The sequence below is a fragment of the Dipteris shenzhenensis genome, chromosome 4 (genome assembly GCF_047967505.1).
Source record: "Dipteris shenzhenensis isolate YYH24624 ecotype China chromosome 4, Dip_SZ_1.0, whole genome shotgun sequence".
In the NCBI taxonomy this organism is placed as follows: domain Eukaryota; kingdom Viridiplantae; phylum Streptophyta; class Polypodiopsida; order Gleicheniales; family Dipteridaceae; genus Dipteris; species Dipteris shenzhenensis.
Genome location: NC_141599.1, coordinates 14,388,262 through 14,405,362, shown reverse-complemented (window position 1 = coordinate 14,405,362; position 17,101 = coordinate 14,388,262). Strand labels below are relative to the sequence as shown.

Genomic DNA, 17,101 nt, shown 5'->3' with positions numbered 1-17,101 from the left:
TGCTAGCGCAAAGCACTGAAGCATGGTATATGAACAAATTATTTCATGACTAATAAGAAAGCATTTTCTCATCCTAAATCTTACCTCCATGTGAATAACAGACATCCAAATTGGTGAAGCTCGTCACCTTTCATGATCCTCAAATTTTCAACTATTTCTTCTGCTGTCACCTTGCATATGTCCATTGCAACCTGAAAATAGCTATTATTGTAAAATAATTGACGAAACTTGCAGCAATTAAAGGGTACTGAGAAAGCTTCGGAGTAATTAATGGCAGTTAAACAGTTCCTGCTACTTTGGTACTTCTGTACTATTCAAGAGAATATTACAAGCCTATATTTTTACATTTATGACTGGGATATCCTAAGGTTCACAGCAGCTAATCTTTTGTGATTCAATCAACCTGAATAACATATATCATATGGTTCAAGCAAGATTTTACATCCACTTCACTAATTGTAGTTTTATTCAATCCATCCAGTCTTGCCTTGTTCAGTGATATATGACCGATCCATGGTAACCTCTTTGCTGAGCAGTTCCCTTGCCAACCTTCATTACCCAAATCTGTCCTGTACCTGTAAATGGATGAAGATGACAACTCATTTGTGATACAAATGTGTAAGTAATTCTGCCATTCCAATTGAGCTTGCACTGAATGAAGACACGTACTCTATCAATGTAGCTGATGAAAGCATCTCCAATGTTACATTTTTTAATAAGTGTTGAATCTTGAGTGCAGCACGTTCCCTCCAATGATATTTAATATCGTCACCTTTGGAGATATATAGATGAACCCTTTGATCACCATACTTCAAAGATGACTTTGTTCCTGAGTACAAAGTTTCCTACACAGTATCAACAGCTTTACTTTGTCACTGCAATGAGCGATTTTCACCCATAATATACGTACAAGGGATCTTCACAGTATTAGCATTTACACCTACATGATATGTATTGGTAGAGTACAACCAGAAGCTATCCACAGGTAAAGTAAATTACAGTTAACTATGTGACACTAAATGAAAACAGTGTCTAAATAGAGGGTTACCTGTAAATATTTTAATGGACAGGTAGCACTACTGGAACCCTGATGGGGTGATTCCAAAAGCATTTGATAAGCTGGCTGCACAATAGCTGTTGCAGCCAGAATGCCCACCGGCTCCCCTGCTAGAACAGCATCAGCCCATCTCAGATTTGCATTCTCTTCATCTTTTCTATCTGTAGTTGCTCCATTTGTACAAAAAGGTTCATTGCATGCTTTAGCTCCACCGTATTGAAACTGTAGCATGTGCTGCCCATGCCTACTCCTTACTGTGCCATCATAAGCAATGTAAACATCCCGCATGAAAAGCATCAGGTGTTTGAATAGTACACCAGGTTCACTGACTTCCAACGCTTGACGTATCAGCCCCTCTCGAGAGCTAACTGTATGCATAAAAAATTCTCGAGGGTTAAGCCCTTCAACAAAAGAGCTTTTTATCAATCCCCTCTCCTCCCAAGCACCTTCCTCATTATGCAAATCCTTTCCTTCGTGAAACTGCAGCCCCAGACATCCAAATTGTTGCACAAATTTGTGGACAGATCCCTTGCTGCCTGCCCTGACCATCGCCAAAAGTGAATTGTCCTTGCAAACATTGTTCAATGTAATCGTTTCAACAGTTGAAAGCATATCCTGCAAGTATTCACCTTCAAGCATTTCTAACGCTTTGAAATGGACTCTTGAACACTTTAAAGAAACTTCAGACTGACTACTTCCATGATCAAATGTGTGCACGTCATCCAATGTGCTCTGCCTTAATGATACATTCAATAGAAACAATTTCTTAAGAACTCTTAATCTTGCAGTATCCATAGTTCCTCTCAGCTCCTTGTGCAAGTTCAACCTAGAATGTTCATTATTTGTGGCGTATACATCATGAACTCCTACACTAAATCCCACATTTGACAACCATCCAACAAGCAATTTTTGGGAAGAGTCCAGAAACCGCAAGGCCACATCATTTCCATGTTGTCGGACTATGGTATGAACAAGACCGTTTGTTGTGCTTTTGAGCCACTCAGCTTGCCCATTTGTTTCCAAGACTTCACTGCCACGAATGTGAGCACCACAGTCAACATAATCAATGCCATCTGGTAGTGAAAGTTGAAAAAGTTGATTGCCTGTCCAAAAGCATCCTTTGGGGGACTTTTGTATAGCTGGCTGTGGCAAGGTACAGTCAGACCATATATTGCTTTGCTGCATTGTCTCTTTGTTAACAAAAATAGGACAGCTTGTAAGCTTGTGTGCTGCCAGTAAAGCATCCTGAGTCAGCATAAATGTACATTGGTCTCCATGAGACAAAAGCATTTGCTTTTCCATCAAAAGTAGCTCTGAATTCTCAGCTCTGCATTCTAAGGATTGGGGAATAAATACTGCAAGGCAATCCCCATCGAAATCTGCACCAAGGGGGGGACATATAAGGGGATTAATTGCAAAAGTTGAAATTTCCAGGCATCTGACCTTCAACCCCATGATAGAGTGCTTATGCACAGATGGTGGGCGATTACAGAATACATAGTCTTCATCCTCAAGATGGCGTCCTATAACATCACCGATCTCAACTGTAAACCCATGTTTATGTGTTAAATCGAACTTCACCCCTCCCCTAATGACTTGCAAGGCACCAGTTTTCCTGAAAGATTTGAGTCCATTACCCACAATTTCTTGCATTTTCTGTAGATTGAACTTTGTAACAGTTTCCCACACTGTTATCCCCTTAGCTATCTCAAAAGGAATGCCTATCTCATTCATGCATAGAAAGGAATCTCCTGTAAGCACAGCTCTGCTTGAAAAGCTTGAAACCTTTGCAATAGTTTGATTCTGTATTTTATTAGGCCAGTTTTTTCCAAGATCATTTTTTGAACGACCAACATAGTCAATCTTTGGTTCTTCATTTCCACGAACCTGCATATGAAAAGGAAAAGTTCTTTAATTAGATATGAGAACAAAATGCTGCCTTACAGTGCTAACATGGATACAATGTCTTTTCAAGTCTAACAAGGGAAATTCAGAATTTACCTTTGGAGCACCTTTAATGCGAAAATAATCTGCAACTAAGGCCTGCATTTCGTCAATTTGAATATTCTTGGGAATGTGCTTCACGTTCTCAATATTTCTTAAAATTTTTCTCAGCATTTGGGTAACTTTATCCTAGGAAACCATTAGCAAGTGGAATTTAGCAAAGAGAGCAGTCCATAGCACTTAATGAGAATTTGAATGTCCACACTCCAATGTGCAGAGTTAGTATCTACTGTTTAAGAAGAAAAATGATTGTTGTAAGAGCATGCATTTGTTCTTACTGCTCCAAGTCGCATGGTGTCCATTCCTGGCTGCTCAGGAATACGATTGCAATTTGGTGGGATCAGCAGGCGCTCAAGGACTAACGCTTCTGGCCGTACAATTGTTTTTCCCATTTGCAACACTTGTGCCACCTTGTCCAGGTTTTTTTTGAGACTTCTCAGGGTCTGGACAGCCACCTTGTCAGGTATTTGTTTGAGAATTTTCAGGGCCTGAACAGCCAATTGACATGTGATTGGTAGGTAAGCAACGATGAAAAGATGTGATTCACATCAAACCAATTACCAACGATGGAATCCAAATTTAATACAACTATTGAATGAAGAAACCATCTGATTCAGGATGCTGACGAAGAAGACTTGATACATTTATAACATTGAATATTGACACTGCAACAGATCAATACAATGATATTGGCTGCTTTTAGATATAATTGCTGAAGGATCCCATGAGTCGAACATGTTTAAACTCTGATATTGATCTATGAATCAGCTCATTCGCAATAAGCAAGCAGCTTACTGTTTGATATTTTATAATGACATCGATATGTAAGACATACAATTGTTTTCATTATTTTTCTATGTACTATTGCATGGGTACATTCATTTCTGACTGAGTACAATTGAGTTCTATTGCTCTCCTACTTACTGTTACACTCACGTCTAACTCCTGCACCTACATTTGGTATCAGAGAATTGGTTGCTCTATGGAGGTGGAGTGTATTGCCATTGTGGGGAAGAGGCACAGCCTATGTGGTGGGTACCCGAAGCAACGAGGGAGTTTCAGAGCACAGCTCTCATTAACTCGAAGTCTTGCCAGACCGACTGCTCAATTCTCCAGCCAGCTACAGCTCCTGTCAGTTTGAAGCTTCCAACAGTGGATGCAGCACTTCTCCGGCCCAAGCCTTCTGCAGCTGTCGCTTCCAAGCTTCTAGTAGTCGTTGCAGCACTTCTCCAGCCAAAAGCCTTCTGCAGCTCCTGTCACTTCCAAGCTTCTAGTAGTCATTGCAGTGCTTCTCTTTCCCGAAACCATCTGCAGCTCCTATCGCTTCCAAGATTTCAGCAGCTCAAAATCCGTCTACAGCCCGAAATCTATCTGCAAGCCCTGTCCACAAGCCAGTCTGCGCTTCTCCAGCCCGAAACCATTTATCATATCGCATACAGAGAAAGGCAACACGGTCGACAAGCAAAATGAGCGAGCAAGTGATGCCTAGAACTGTCTTCTTGTTCTCGACGAACCAAACCACTACCGCAGTCCTGAGCTCAATAGCTCATTTCCCCTAAGCTTCTAGATATCGCCATCTTGAGCTCCGTAATCAGACCTCATACTCTCAGACACATCGTAGGGTGACATGACAACACGTGGCAAGGGTGAGGTGCCATAGAGACATGGCAGGGTTGATGTGGTATAGACACATGGCAGGCAATGTGGTACGACAACTGAACTAACCTAATTGGGATCGGTTAAACTAACCTAACCAAAGTTAGTTGACTAATCTAGTTGTGGGTTAGTTATCCTAACTAAAGTAGACTACAACCTAGTTGGTTTAGTTAGTTGGAAATCCATACTCAGTAATTTTTCCCAAGTGTCCAACAGCATCTTGACTCTGAGAGTCATTCTAAGGCAAATTTTGAAGCAAACTTCACAGACCTTCCTCTGCTAGCTTGATAAAATTAACGACTATGATCAAAGGACGGAACACTCAATCAGTGAGTGTCAATATTCGAGGTCATTAGCCTTGTGAAAAATCATTACAAAAGTGCTCAGTTGGCACCTGTGTAAATCTACTATCAACTGCGCAAAAGCATCAGAGCTCCGTTTCTAGGGGTGATTTTGGCATCCATCGCCAATCAAAACAAGTAGTTTCTCTTTGTAGACCTGTTGTGCACTATTCGTACTTGCATTTTGGGTAGTTGGCAAGTGCACTACAGAAAAAAGCCTGGCATTAGAAGCCCCATCAACTTGGCCATTTGCTGTTGCATCCATATCTTAGTCAGAGTTTGCATGCATGTTTCCAAACAATTGTAGTACCGACTCGGAACAATAATATGTTGCTCAATGGAATCATTCACTTCTTTGTCCGAGGGAACCACTTCTTCTCTATGGTCATTCATCATCAGAAATATATTGGTTGGAAAAGGCCTCCGAGAATTGGTGAACACGGATGAACAGCATCCTCTTAGTGCACAAATTGCGAGTCCAAGACTCTCAAAACCTCTTTTGGCATGCAGGATCAACAGAAATTCGATAAGAAAAATGGATTGGTGCTTTCCATTATTGCATTATTAGTCAAGAGGGATATTGTCGAAACATCAAGTCATGCAATTTGGTCCAAGATGCATGGGATTATTTGGCATGCATGTCAACCTGCAGAATGAGGCCAGATTAATCGCTGTGACAAATCAGCTCAAGGAGCTGAATATGCAGGATAATTAATCAGTGTCAGAGCACATCACAAGGCTAGCAGATCATGGCAATGTATGAGCCTATTCCAAAGAGAAATTTGATTTCAATATTGTTAAACAATTTAGCTCCATGCTTCTAAGTGTGTAGCTTCATCGAATGTCACTTTGTGTGTGTCTCCTTGCTCACACGAGGAGGTTATAGGCTTTCTCCTTCAAAAGAAGGAATGCGTGTCCCATTCCTCTCATCAAACAGGAGCAAGCCTATACTGTCCACAGGAAAGGCAGAGGACATAAGTTTCATTCTAAGCAAAGATATCAGCAAAATCAGCCACCAAAGTGGTATGCACATGCAAAAACATGTAGGAAGAAAAGTGAGAAAACAAAGGATGTCAAATCTGTTAGAGATACTTGTTACTATTGCAAGCTTCCAGGACATCACATTGGTGAGTGTCAGAACAAGCATGCTGATTCTCTCAAGAAGGGAAAGGCGCATGTGGCTACCTCACCATAACATTGGATTGTGTTTATGCAGATGCAAGTGGCAGGCCTCACTTCGGTCTACTTGGCTTGGGACCTTTACAAGGTTAGGTATCTCACTTCAGGTCACATACGGTCTTTCATGTTTATTCCAGGAGCACGTTGTCTAGCTCTACAGATGATATCCTTCTGGATGTTGCATTTCAGCCTATCAGGATTGTGGGTCATGTGAAGCAGATTCAGGACCCTAGCAGGGATCACATTCCCTTCAGTGCATGGACGATTTGGCTCTATGGAGATACCTTCATAAAGAGTTTACAGTGGGACCCTAGGGAGTGGGAGTGAATTAATGCAAGGCACCTTTCCTTCTCCTGTTACACGGTCAATAATGCTAGGAACTTTCGGCACAGCCTTAGAGTATGGAAGTTAACCCGAGCTCCTCATCCGGAGAATTTTCATATAAATCCATTTGAAAGAGACTCTTAAAATCGCTTACGAATAGAAAATTCCCTATTTTCTTTTGGCTTTCTATCCATGGAGGGATTGCAGTGAACCAACGAAGGTCTATATTCAGGACGGATTCTTTTTTTTCAAAGAAAACACTTCTATTAAGTATGAAAGAAACTCTGAGAGCAAAGCTTAAGGAAGGGCTCATCAACATATACTGCTAGATCAGAGAGCAGTTTATGCCTTTCATGCATGAGAGTCTTTTTGGACTCAGATGGGAGGTAGAGTCAATAAGCACACTTCTCTACTCTTACCCCAGACATAGTATGGAATGTGTTTGGCAACTTATTGACTCAGATGGGTTTTTATAGACTGATCCTTATGTCCTCCCTTTTGACAGCAGATCCAAACACACAGGCCAAAGATGATGCCAGATATGTTGTATGGCAGTGTATTCCTATGTTGGTGAAACCAGATATGCGGGCCTTAGTAGATGCACCTTTCACCAACATAAAGTTCACAACCGCACTGCCTGGGCTCAGATTGGCTTAGCCCCTCTAATTTCATTGCTTTTTGGCATATGATTGGAAATCACATTACCTCAGCCTTGTAGGGCGTTGGGGACTCTAGTGGGATGCCAAAACAATCACTTACAGATGGTCTCATCATCTTATTCCAAAATTAGGCAGTACTTAGTGTCTCACTGGAGACCGATTACTTTTTTGGGCACTTGCTACAAAATCCTGGCAAAATCGATCAGCCCATGCTTCCAGATCTTATACATGATACTCAGATGGGCTTCATTCATGGTAGGAGAATCTTTGATAATATTTCCTCATTTTGGGAGGCTTAGCCAGAGATTGGCCATTCTACTCTTGGATTTGGAGAAAGCTTATGACATGGTAGATTGGGGTTTTTTGGAAGTCGCCGTGTTTGCTAGGTCGACATGCGTATCTCCCCATCACAATAGTTTGCACAAGTGTTGGAGAGAAGAAGGAGAAAACTCCTCTTTTGCAAAAGAGTTCATGTAACCGACTTTAATAAAAATAAGAGCGGTAAATTCACAATTTAGCAAGTATTACTCCACTAGCAAACCATCCACAGCAAACAATAACACAAGGGAGCTAGAATGCTCCTGCTCAATACACAGTACACCGATTGGCCCCCAACGAGCTGCTGCCCCTTGCAGTATTTCTTTATTATTTATTCAACTGAAAACAGATTACAACACAGACTAAACCCTTCCTGTAGGCATCCAGTTTACAGCATAACCTCTACTCACAGCAATCCAAGCCAATCACGGCTTCACATGCATCCAATTCCAAGCCATAACCCATTTGGCAAATTGCCTCCAGCTCTCACAGGTCCAACAATCTCAGCCTCGCCAAGCTGTTACGGCCTCAATCCTTTGGCACGCAAGGTCAGCACTCAGCCCCTGGCTGTTACGGTGCCCCTCGACTGACAACCTATGAATTGCAAAGCACAGCAAGGCACAATAGCTGACCAATTGCAAGAGATAATCAACTGGCTCGCAGCCCCATCCTGCAAAACCCCACAAACAAGGTCGTCTAGCCTATTCTTACCTGAAATCAGCCCAAAATCACAACGACCAGCCTTTTATTGCCCAGCAACAGACCAACCACAGCATCCACAGCTTGGCCTCTATTAGAAATCAGAGACAGATAGTTCAGCCAGCAAAACCACAGCCCGGAAGGCCCTAGAAACAGTTTGTCTAGCTTGTAGGAGTCCCAAAACAGCACAAAACAGCCACGAATCACGTCGCCTAGGCCGTGGCACTCCCCGGAACAACCTGTACAGCCCAAGGATCAAATTTCCCTACTCATCTAGCCCGGAAATCAGCAGGAATCAGCTCCAGGACAAATCGCCATGCTCCTTTGGTCCCGGAATCAACTGGAATCAGCTCTTGGACAATCCACCCAGCAAATAATACTCCAGAACAGCCAGCAGATCTCCAGAAACAAAATCGCCCTAGCCAGAACTGCCCAGAATCAGCTTGCTTGCAGCCAAAAACCCAGTTGCCTGGCTTCAGCAACCCAGACTCAGCCTAAAGGCAGCGAAAATCAGCTTGTGGACACAATTGGCAGATTTTAATCCCAAAATAGTAAATGGATTTCTACCACTCTTTTGTGCCCACTTACCCCAAGGAACAATTAATACACTAACAAGTACACAATTTTCCTGGGATCCCAAGGAATTAATTCCCCGAGCCTGACACACATACCAAGACTCCTGAAATTCCCATGCCACCAAGGTCCAAGGTATTCATGTGTAAATTCAACTATGTTAGAATTCACAAATATAATCACGTCCTCCTGAAAGTTCATCCAAGCTTGATCTTGCATCCACGGTTGTGTTAGTTTTTGTTGGCCATTGCTTGGTTTATTTGTTCTTGCTGGTGCCATTCTAGTGAGTGTATGACTCAGCTCAAGAGACCTGTAAGGAATTTTCTATGGAGCGGGCTTGATGGCAAAGTAGATGTCATAGCCAAGGTGGCTTGGGAGACATCGATCCTCCCCACACATGAAGGTGGGCTTAACATAATAGATTCGTATTTACAGTGCAGGGCCCTGCTCTCTGCAAGATCGTGGTGAGAGGACTTATGCCAGTACAAGAGCCATGGAAGGATTTCTTTATGCATAGCATGCTGTCGTGTATACCAACTTCGGGACGAGACTGGAGTTACAATACTAGATGGATTTTCACTTCAGCTCGCCTCAAATCTCCCTCATCCCCTCTTATGGTGGCTACTATCCTAAAGGCTTGGGCTAGCTTGCATATATTATGAGGCACCAAGTGGTCACGCTCCCTCGCTCCCGCTCCCCGCCCCCTCACCCCTCACTCACGCTCAGCCCCCTCCCTCACGCTCACGCTCCCTCGCTGCCTCTACGCTCATGCTCTCCCGCTCAGCTCTCCCTCACAGCTCTCAGCCCCTCGCTCCCCACTAACCCCTCACTCCCCTCAACCACCCCTCGCTCCCTGCTACCCCCCGCTCAGCCCCTTGCTCCCCTCAGCCACCCCTCGCTCCCCACTACCCCCTCACTCAGCCACCTCCCTCCCTCCTTTTCCGCTCATCCACCGCCCCCCCCCCTTTCTCTGCTCCCCTTGCCACCCTTTTTTTTTTTTGAACTTCCCAAAAAAAATAAAATAAACACAACCACTTTTTTTTTTAAAAAAATCCTCGCCATCTTAGCCTCTCCTCCTTCTCCACCTCTTGGCTACCTCTCCACTTCAGGCTTCCGCCCTCTCTCTCCACCACCTCGCACTGAACGTGCCTCCCATTATGGGGGGGGACCGGTGCTCCCGCTCCCGGCTGAACACTAACACTAAGATCTGCACCCGCACCCCAACAGAAATGGGGGACAAAGCCAGGAAAGACGAAAATAACAACAACAAAAAAAAGCAAACACAACTGAATTTGGAGGATGTGAACACACGTTACAACCGAAGTGGACTCGGGGTAGACAGCAAGGCAAACGTAGGACCCACCTCAACTTCTTCAGCCTCTATCTCTACCTCAACCTCAACCTCAACCTCAACTCCCGCTATAGTGTCAGTTTCGTTTTCAGCTCCAACCTCAGCTCCCTCTATCTCTGTCTCTACTTCGACTTCAGTCCCCACTTCAGGCCCAGCTCTAGTTCCAGTCTCAGCTCCATCTACATCTACGATCAGTGACAGACTCATGCCCATGGCGCCGGTTGTTGTTCCCTTTCCCTCTTCTCCTGTTACAGCTCTCGCACAGCTTATGACCCCTACTTCGGAGGTGTCATACACTGTGCCGCATTACGCTTCACTCTCCCCTCTCCCTCTCAGTCAGCCCATCCTCCCACACCCCGTTGGGAACACCCCGTTGGGACCGCCTCATCCATTCCACTGTCATCTCCATTCCTCACTCAGCCACCGTCCAGTTTTCGGACTCAGTCCCACTCTTTCATGCCACAGTCACCACAGTTTCAGCATGGACATGGGTGGACTGATACACCAAAGGCCCATGAGACCCTACTCACAGAGATACATAGTTTCCATGAGCGTGAGATGGAGCTAGCTCACTTCACACGGGAGCAAGTCTGCTTCAACCAGGAGCAGAGCCGCATCATACAAGAGCAGGCTAGGGCCATTCGGGAGCAAGCGGGTCTTATTCAGGGACTCAGACAGGATATCATGCAACTCCGACAGGAGGTCACAGTCATACACACTGCCCCAGGGAGTACCCCGGTGGTCAAGGCACAGATTGCGAGCATGCAATTTGCTATTGAGGAGACTTCCAGATGGGTTGACGTGGCCAAACGGGAACCCGCAAGGGTCGCCGTTTTGGCTACCCTCATAGAGCAGCAGCAGAGAGCCAATAAGGCTCTCAACATTAGAGTATGCAGGATCCCACGCACTAAGGCTACACCGATGGTAGATGCGACTGCGTTCGTGACCGCTACCCTGGGTGTGGCTGAGCACTGGATAGAGAGGGCATGGCGGGTGGGGAGAGATCCCAACCGAGAGCAACCCCTGATCATATGATTTCATGACACTCGGGCACGACTTTCAGCTCTACGACGCAGGTCAGTCCTTTGAGATTATCCAGCAATCTCTATGGATGAGGACCTCACAGCTCTACAGGTTGAGGAGAGGCGCTCTTTGCTACAGCAGCGGAATCAGGCCCGAAAGGAGGGGAAGTGGACAGTGGTACGAGAGGGACCATAACTTACAGGCCCCCGTAGGACACCTGCCCCCTCCCCCACATACAGATATCCGAGACCCTGTCCTGCACCATTTGGAACTGTAATGGTACCTTATGGTCAGAACCAGGGAACTTCTCGGAATCCTATACAGGCCACGACATAGTCTTCTATACAGAGACACATCAGAGTCCAGAACGCCCTCTTCCAATAGTCAGCGGATATACATGGGAGTTTGCCTACAGAGATGAGACGAGGGGTACAGGAGGAGTTCGAGGTTCACGTGGAGTTGCAGTCCCACACTTCGAGGGATCATTTCAGTAGAGCAGAGAGATACACATTCCAGATTTCTTTGGATCCGGATACGACACATGGACAGCCAGGATCTATTTGTCGTAGTTTGCTACTTCCCCCCGGAGACCTCCCACTTTGCTAGAGATATTCGAGGTGATGATGAGACATCCCCATTTACTGCCCTTTATCAGTCCATTGTTGACTTTTCTAGCCACGGAGAAGTCCTTCTAGTGGGGGACTTCAACGCGAGGACAAGGGCCCGTCAGGTACCACTTCTTGATTTCAGAGATGATTCCACTCTACTACCAGATGTTGACCTTGAGGAGGCAGGTATGCTATGGGTTTCGGCTGATAGGCGAGGTCCATTCTCATCCTCTGGGCACACCCTATTAAACCTAGGGAGGATGCATGATCTCATTATCTATAATGGTCTTGACAAATGGCCCGCTTCAGGTGGTTTCACATGCTTTCCACATGGGGGGGGCTCCATTGTTGTTGATTACATCATGGGATCCCCTGTCTTCACATCTCGCATTACTGACTTCACTGTAGCACCTCTCCCCCCAGGGGCTGATCATACATACCTTTTCTTTCGCATCTCCACCTCCCTTCGCACAGCACCTTCCACCCCACTCAGTACTTGCTCCACCTACCACGATATACGCTTTGATCGGGATCACTCACCTTCTTACTCTGGCCATCTATACATACTTCTCGCTTATATTGACTTCATACCCCTTTTAGAGGATCGTGCTGCCCTTGTCACCTGCTCACTACACGAGGCTGCCATTCACGCTTTTCCCCACACCTCCCGCTCCACCCGCCTACCACCCCCTGTAAGCGTACCCTGTAATAGTTGGTACGATGATGAGTGTAAGGCCTTACGCCGTCAACTCAGATTCGAAACCAAAAATAGTCTTCCGAGCGCACCAAATACGCTACCTGAATACCGTAGACTGGTACGGAGGAAGAAACTAGACTTCGTTCGTCGAAACAAGGAGGAGCTACTGAACATTTTGTTTAGTAACAACTCTAAGGACTTCTGGCACAGATTTCTAGAAGGACGGTCCCCTCCGTCTGCATCACTGTCTCAAGCTCATCAATGTAGAGGCCAAAAAAGATAGGCAGCCCTCGATGGTACTCATGATCTCGTCTGTCCACCCACACCCTACCCGAACTCTGCTAGAAACTCTCTCGTAAAGTGCCATGACAGCCCAAATGATCTCCTGGTCATAACCCAAGTCCTATAGGCGGCGTATGAGGCGGGCTCTCGAGACCGTGTTAAATGCCTTGCGAAAATCCACAAAGCAACAATAAACCCTCTGCTTCCGTGACCTCGCCTCCTCGATGATACATCTGAGCGTGAGAATGTGATCCATGGTTCCATGATCACGCCGGAACCCAGCCTGTCCTGCTGCTCTAAGTCCTCGACACTCTGCAAGTCTGCTAACCTCAGAGTCAAGTACTGATGCATAAATCTTGGACATGACATGTCCAATCATAATGGTCCTGTGTGTGTGGAAATCCCAAACAAACTGCTTCATTAAAAAGCTTTGCTAAGATCGGGGCTAGGAGGTTAATCCCATATGCAATGAACTCAGTGCATAGTCCCTCATGATCCTTCGCTCAGCCATTATGAAGTTTCATTGCAGCATCCTTTACCCCTCCTCTAGTGAAGAGGGTGCAGGATGTGGGACGAGGCATGTGAGAGAGGCTAGGGACCGGCTGATTTGGGATCTCATGAAGTGTGCATGCATAATCAAACCACATCTGGGTGTCAGTGAGTGACACAGGGGGGTGTAGGTTGCTCTCTTGCAGGCACGCTGATCCAGATTTTGCTCTATGCAGATGACATGGCTCTCTTGTCTTCCTCAGTAGAGGGGCTTCAGAGACACCTAGACGCACTACAGTCCTTTTGTGAGTCTCATGATTTGAAGGTCAACCTGGGTAAAACCAAGGTCATGATCTTCAATACATCTCGAGCCATCATGCGTCAGGAGCAGTTCACATTTGCGGGGTCATCTGTTGGGATAGTTTCATCATATACTTATCTTGGGGTTATCTTCTTCGGACTGAGCTTCACTATGAGACCCGCGATGCAGGCACGCTTGAGTAGAGGGTATGCCTCATTGGCCAGGCTAGAGAGCCAGTGCTTCCGCTCATACTTTCAGGATCCACGCACCAAGGGGTTGCTTTTTTACTCCTTGGCTCTCCCAGCGGGGATGTACGGCAGCCCTTGTTGGGGGCCAGACTTGTCGGATATAGAGTGGGCCCGCGTGGAGCGGCTAGACGCAGAGCTACAACCAAGAGACATGCCAAGACCGCACCTCTGAGTGGCCGACAACACTCAATTGCCAACTTCATGTCTCCACTACCTCATCCATCCTGATATCTTGCTGTTGCTGGGGATGATGATGATATTGATGATGATGATGAGATTGATATATAGTCGACCATCGACATGACTATGTTGTACTTAGGACTTAGTACTACCATTCTACATTTTTGCATTTTTTGCATTTTGCATTTTGCATTGGTATGGACGCTCGTTTAGTAGCTCCACTACCACAGCTCGTTGTATCAGGATTTTCACAGTCTCATAGACCCATCGGTCTTCCGAAGACTTTAATAAACTTTCTTTCTTTCTTTCTTTCTACCATGATCATCAAACATGTTGTTGTTCCACATGACAGGTTGCTGTTGTTGTTCCACATGACAGGTTGCCTATCTATCTCCTCACGGGAGGAAGGGGAAACTCTCTGAAGAGTACTCTTGAGAGGTCCAAGTGGGAGAGGGGTCATGCCTCCATAGTGGGATCCTAGAAAGCTTTCAAAAAGCTTCCAAAGGAGCATAAGAACCAATTAGTAAGCCATCTCAGAGGGAGCGTAGGCAGAATTCAGCAGATTGAAGACACCATTCCAATGGATTGGATGGAAACACATGATATGCCTATTTCATGTTCCACTTCGCTGGGTGCATTCATTGGAGCAGGCAATCCTCTACATGTTATTGCAGTCTGTGGAGTGGATGAGAATGCCCTGGTCTTTGATGTCCTCAGGGGTGGCAAGCTATCCAGATCGACTGAAATGTTTTATTACAGATTCCATTTCAGCCGGTTAGGATTGTTGGTTTGTTGTTGCATAGCTCGGACAAAGAGTGGTACTTTGACACTCACCTATGTCTTGTTACCCTGGGAGTGTGGAGATTGTGGCTTTATGGGGGTGTTCCCATAAAGTACTTGCAATGGAATCCCGAGGAATGGGAAGGGATTGATGAAGGGCGCGGAGAGAAGAGCCTTTCCTTCTTTCGTTACACTGTTAGTAATTCCAGGAGATTACAATTAAGCTGTAGAGGTTGGAGGCCCTCCAGGGCACCATTTAGTTGAGCCATGCTTTCTGGATGATGTTTCGGCTTCACTTTTCAGACTTGTAAATGCGTCTCTGGACTCTTCTTGGGAGATATTGGCGAGTATTACAGCGCGGCATATTTGGAGAGCCAAATTCATACAGGCTTTGGATGGATCCCAAGTCCACCCTTCTTATACCTTGGCCAGGATATGGACAGACACTATACATACACCGATGGCCATATGGGTGACCATGCAAGGGTCCTTACATGCAACCTTTGCTAGGAGAGCTATATTTTTTAGAGAATGCGGGGGCTTCCCTTTCTTCTCTGAGAAGACTACAGGATTGAGATGGCATTTTCAACCTCAACCTTGGTTGTTTTCCACCTTCTTTTGAGGGGTGTTTTCTCAAGCACCACATGATATATTGCCGCCTTAAGTTTTCGCTCTTGCGGGTTTTGTGAAAAAAAAAAGAAAAAAGAAAGAAGAATCTCCATTTCTTTTTTTGTCCCCCAAAACATGAACTTCTGTTAAGTATGAAAGAAACTCCAAGAGCAAAGCTCCAGGAGAAATACATCATGCAAAGGCACACACTTTGGCCACTATTTGGACAGGTACTGTACAGAACTTAAAGGCAATTTGGGGGAGCATATAGGGGCCTTCCGCAGCATCTACTAGCAAAAGCAAAAGTGGAAAATGATAAACAAGGAAACTTTTGAACATCTAACCACTTGCAATGCTCCAGCCATGAAGGAGATTTCAGAGAAACCCCCAAATCGAGCAAACAGAGACTGGAGGATCAAATTCGACCTATCCTAAGTAGCAACCAAGGGGCTTTTGGATGGAAATGAAAGCCCTTACTGAGGCCTACTAGCAGCACAAAGGATGGGCGAAATAGTGCGCACAGTAATCCAGCATTACATCAGAAAAGTCCGCCAAAGAAACAGTGATATCTCCCTCGTCTGTGATCGTATTGAGCTCAAATTCTGGTTGCAGCTAGCCCTAAGTGTTGTCCAAGTGCGGCTAATAGGGCAGGTCGAAATTGTGACTGTAGATGCGGAATTTTAAGGAAGTTCGACGACCAAAGAACAAGGTGGCACGGTAGCTCAGAGTACAATTCCATCGATCCCAACGGTGGAAAGGTGCGCCCTAGCATGGGGAAGCTGCAGCCGGAAGGATTTCGAAAGTTAACAATCGGATGTGGAGAAATCGATTGTGCAAGATTATGGAAGAATTGGGGAAAATGGGATAGACTTGGAAGAGGTGGAAGAAGGTTGAAGAAGATGATGAGGACGTGGCACTCGGACATGGGTGGAGGCTCAAGGAGGGTGGAAAGGCTCTGATAGCACATGTTGGAGTAGCATGGAGACAAGATGGAGAGACCAAGATGATGGAAAGGGGGTGTTTATTCATGAGAGATATGCCCAATATATAGACACAAGTAACATCCAAGAGTGACATCATATGTGAGCTCAAGAGAGCATCTCTAGATCCACAAACATCTCTCAATCACACACCACACTCCTAGATTCACTCATTCGCACCTACTAACTGACACATCATCAATCACACCTAACTCAAGCACTCCTACACACACTATGTGTTCACACACACTCAACCATAGACCTTATGAACCTAGGTATGATCCCATTACATCAATTTGTCCTTCGGTCTCCTCAATAGAAAGGTAATGAGTTAAAATCTAATCTGCCCCAAACCTAGACCCCCACTGGTTCACTGCAATCCCTCTATCAATAGAAAGCCAAAATAAAAGAGGGATTTTCTCTACTCCTAAGGAATATCCAGAGTCGATTGTTGCAATTTATAAAAGAATGTCGGAGAGCAATACTCCCACATTATGTCAAAGCCTTCACTTTTGCATTGTTGCTAATCTCAAGGATGATCAAAGACGCTAGCTATGGGACCCTTGATTGTAGAGACCCCAGAGACATGCAGTTCCTTCAGCGATAATTCTCCGACCACACTACTCCCACTCACTCTACAATGTGACAAGCCACCTAGCCCACCAAACGCTCCATTTTTTATTGCTTTCTCAGATACAATTGGGGACCATGTTACCTCAGCCCTGCAGCGCGTGTTGGACTCC

The 17,101-nt window shown here is 45.4% G+C and overlaps 1 protein-coding gene across 4 annotated transcripts in view; it reads right to left on the bottom strand.

The window, feature by feature from the left end:
- Positions 1 to 17,101, bottom strand: part of LOC147902501 (DNA-directed RNA polymerase IV subunit 1-like) — a 179,946-nt gene that overhangs the window by 94,256 nt on the left and 68,589 nt on the right. For all 4 annotated transcript variants that reach the window (XM_087373540.1, XM_087373542.1, XM_087373541.1 and 1 more), the window contains 6 exons: positions 3,340 to 3,549; positions 3,059 to 3,190; positions 1,049 to 2,944; positions 670 to 845; positions 488 to 575; positions 85 to 191 (listed from right to left, as the gene is read on the bottom strand). In XM_087373540.1, coding sequence (XP_087229666.1) covers positions 85 to 191; positions 488 to 575; positions 670 to 845; positions 1,049 to 2,944; positions 3,059 to 3,190; positions 3,340 to 3,549 — 2,609 coding nt within the window. The remainder of the gene's footprint in view (positions 1 to 84; positions 192 to 487; positions 576 to 669; positions 846 to 1,048; positions 2,945 to 3,058; positions 3,191 to 3,339; positions 3,550 to 17,101) is intronic.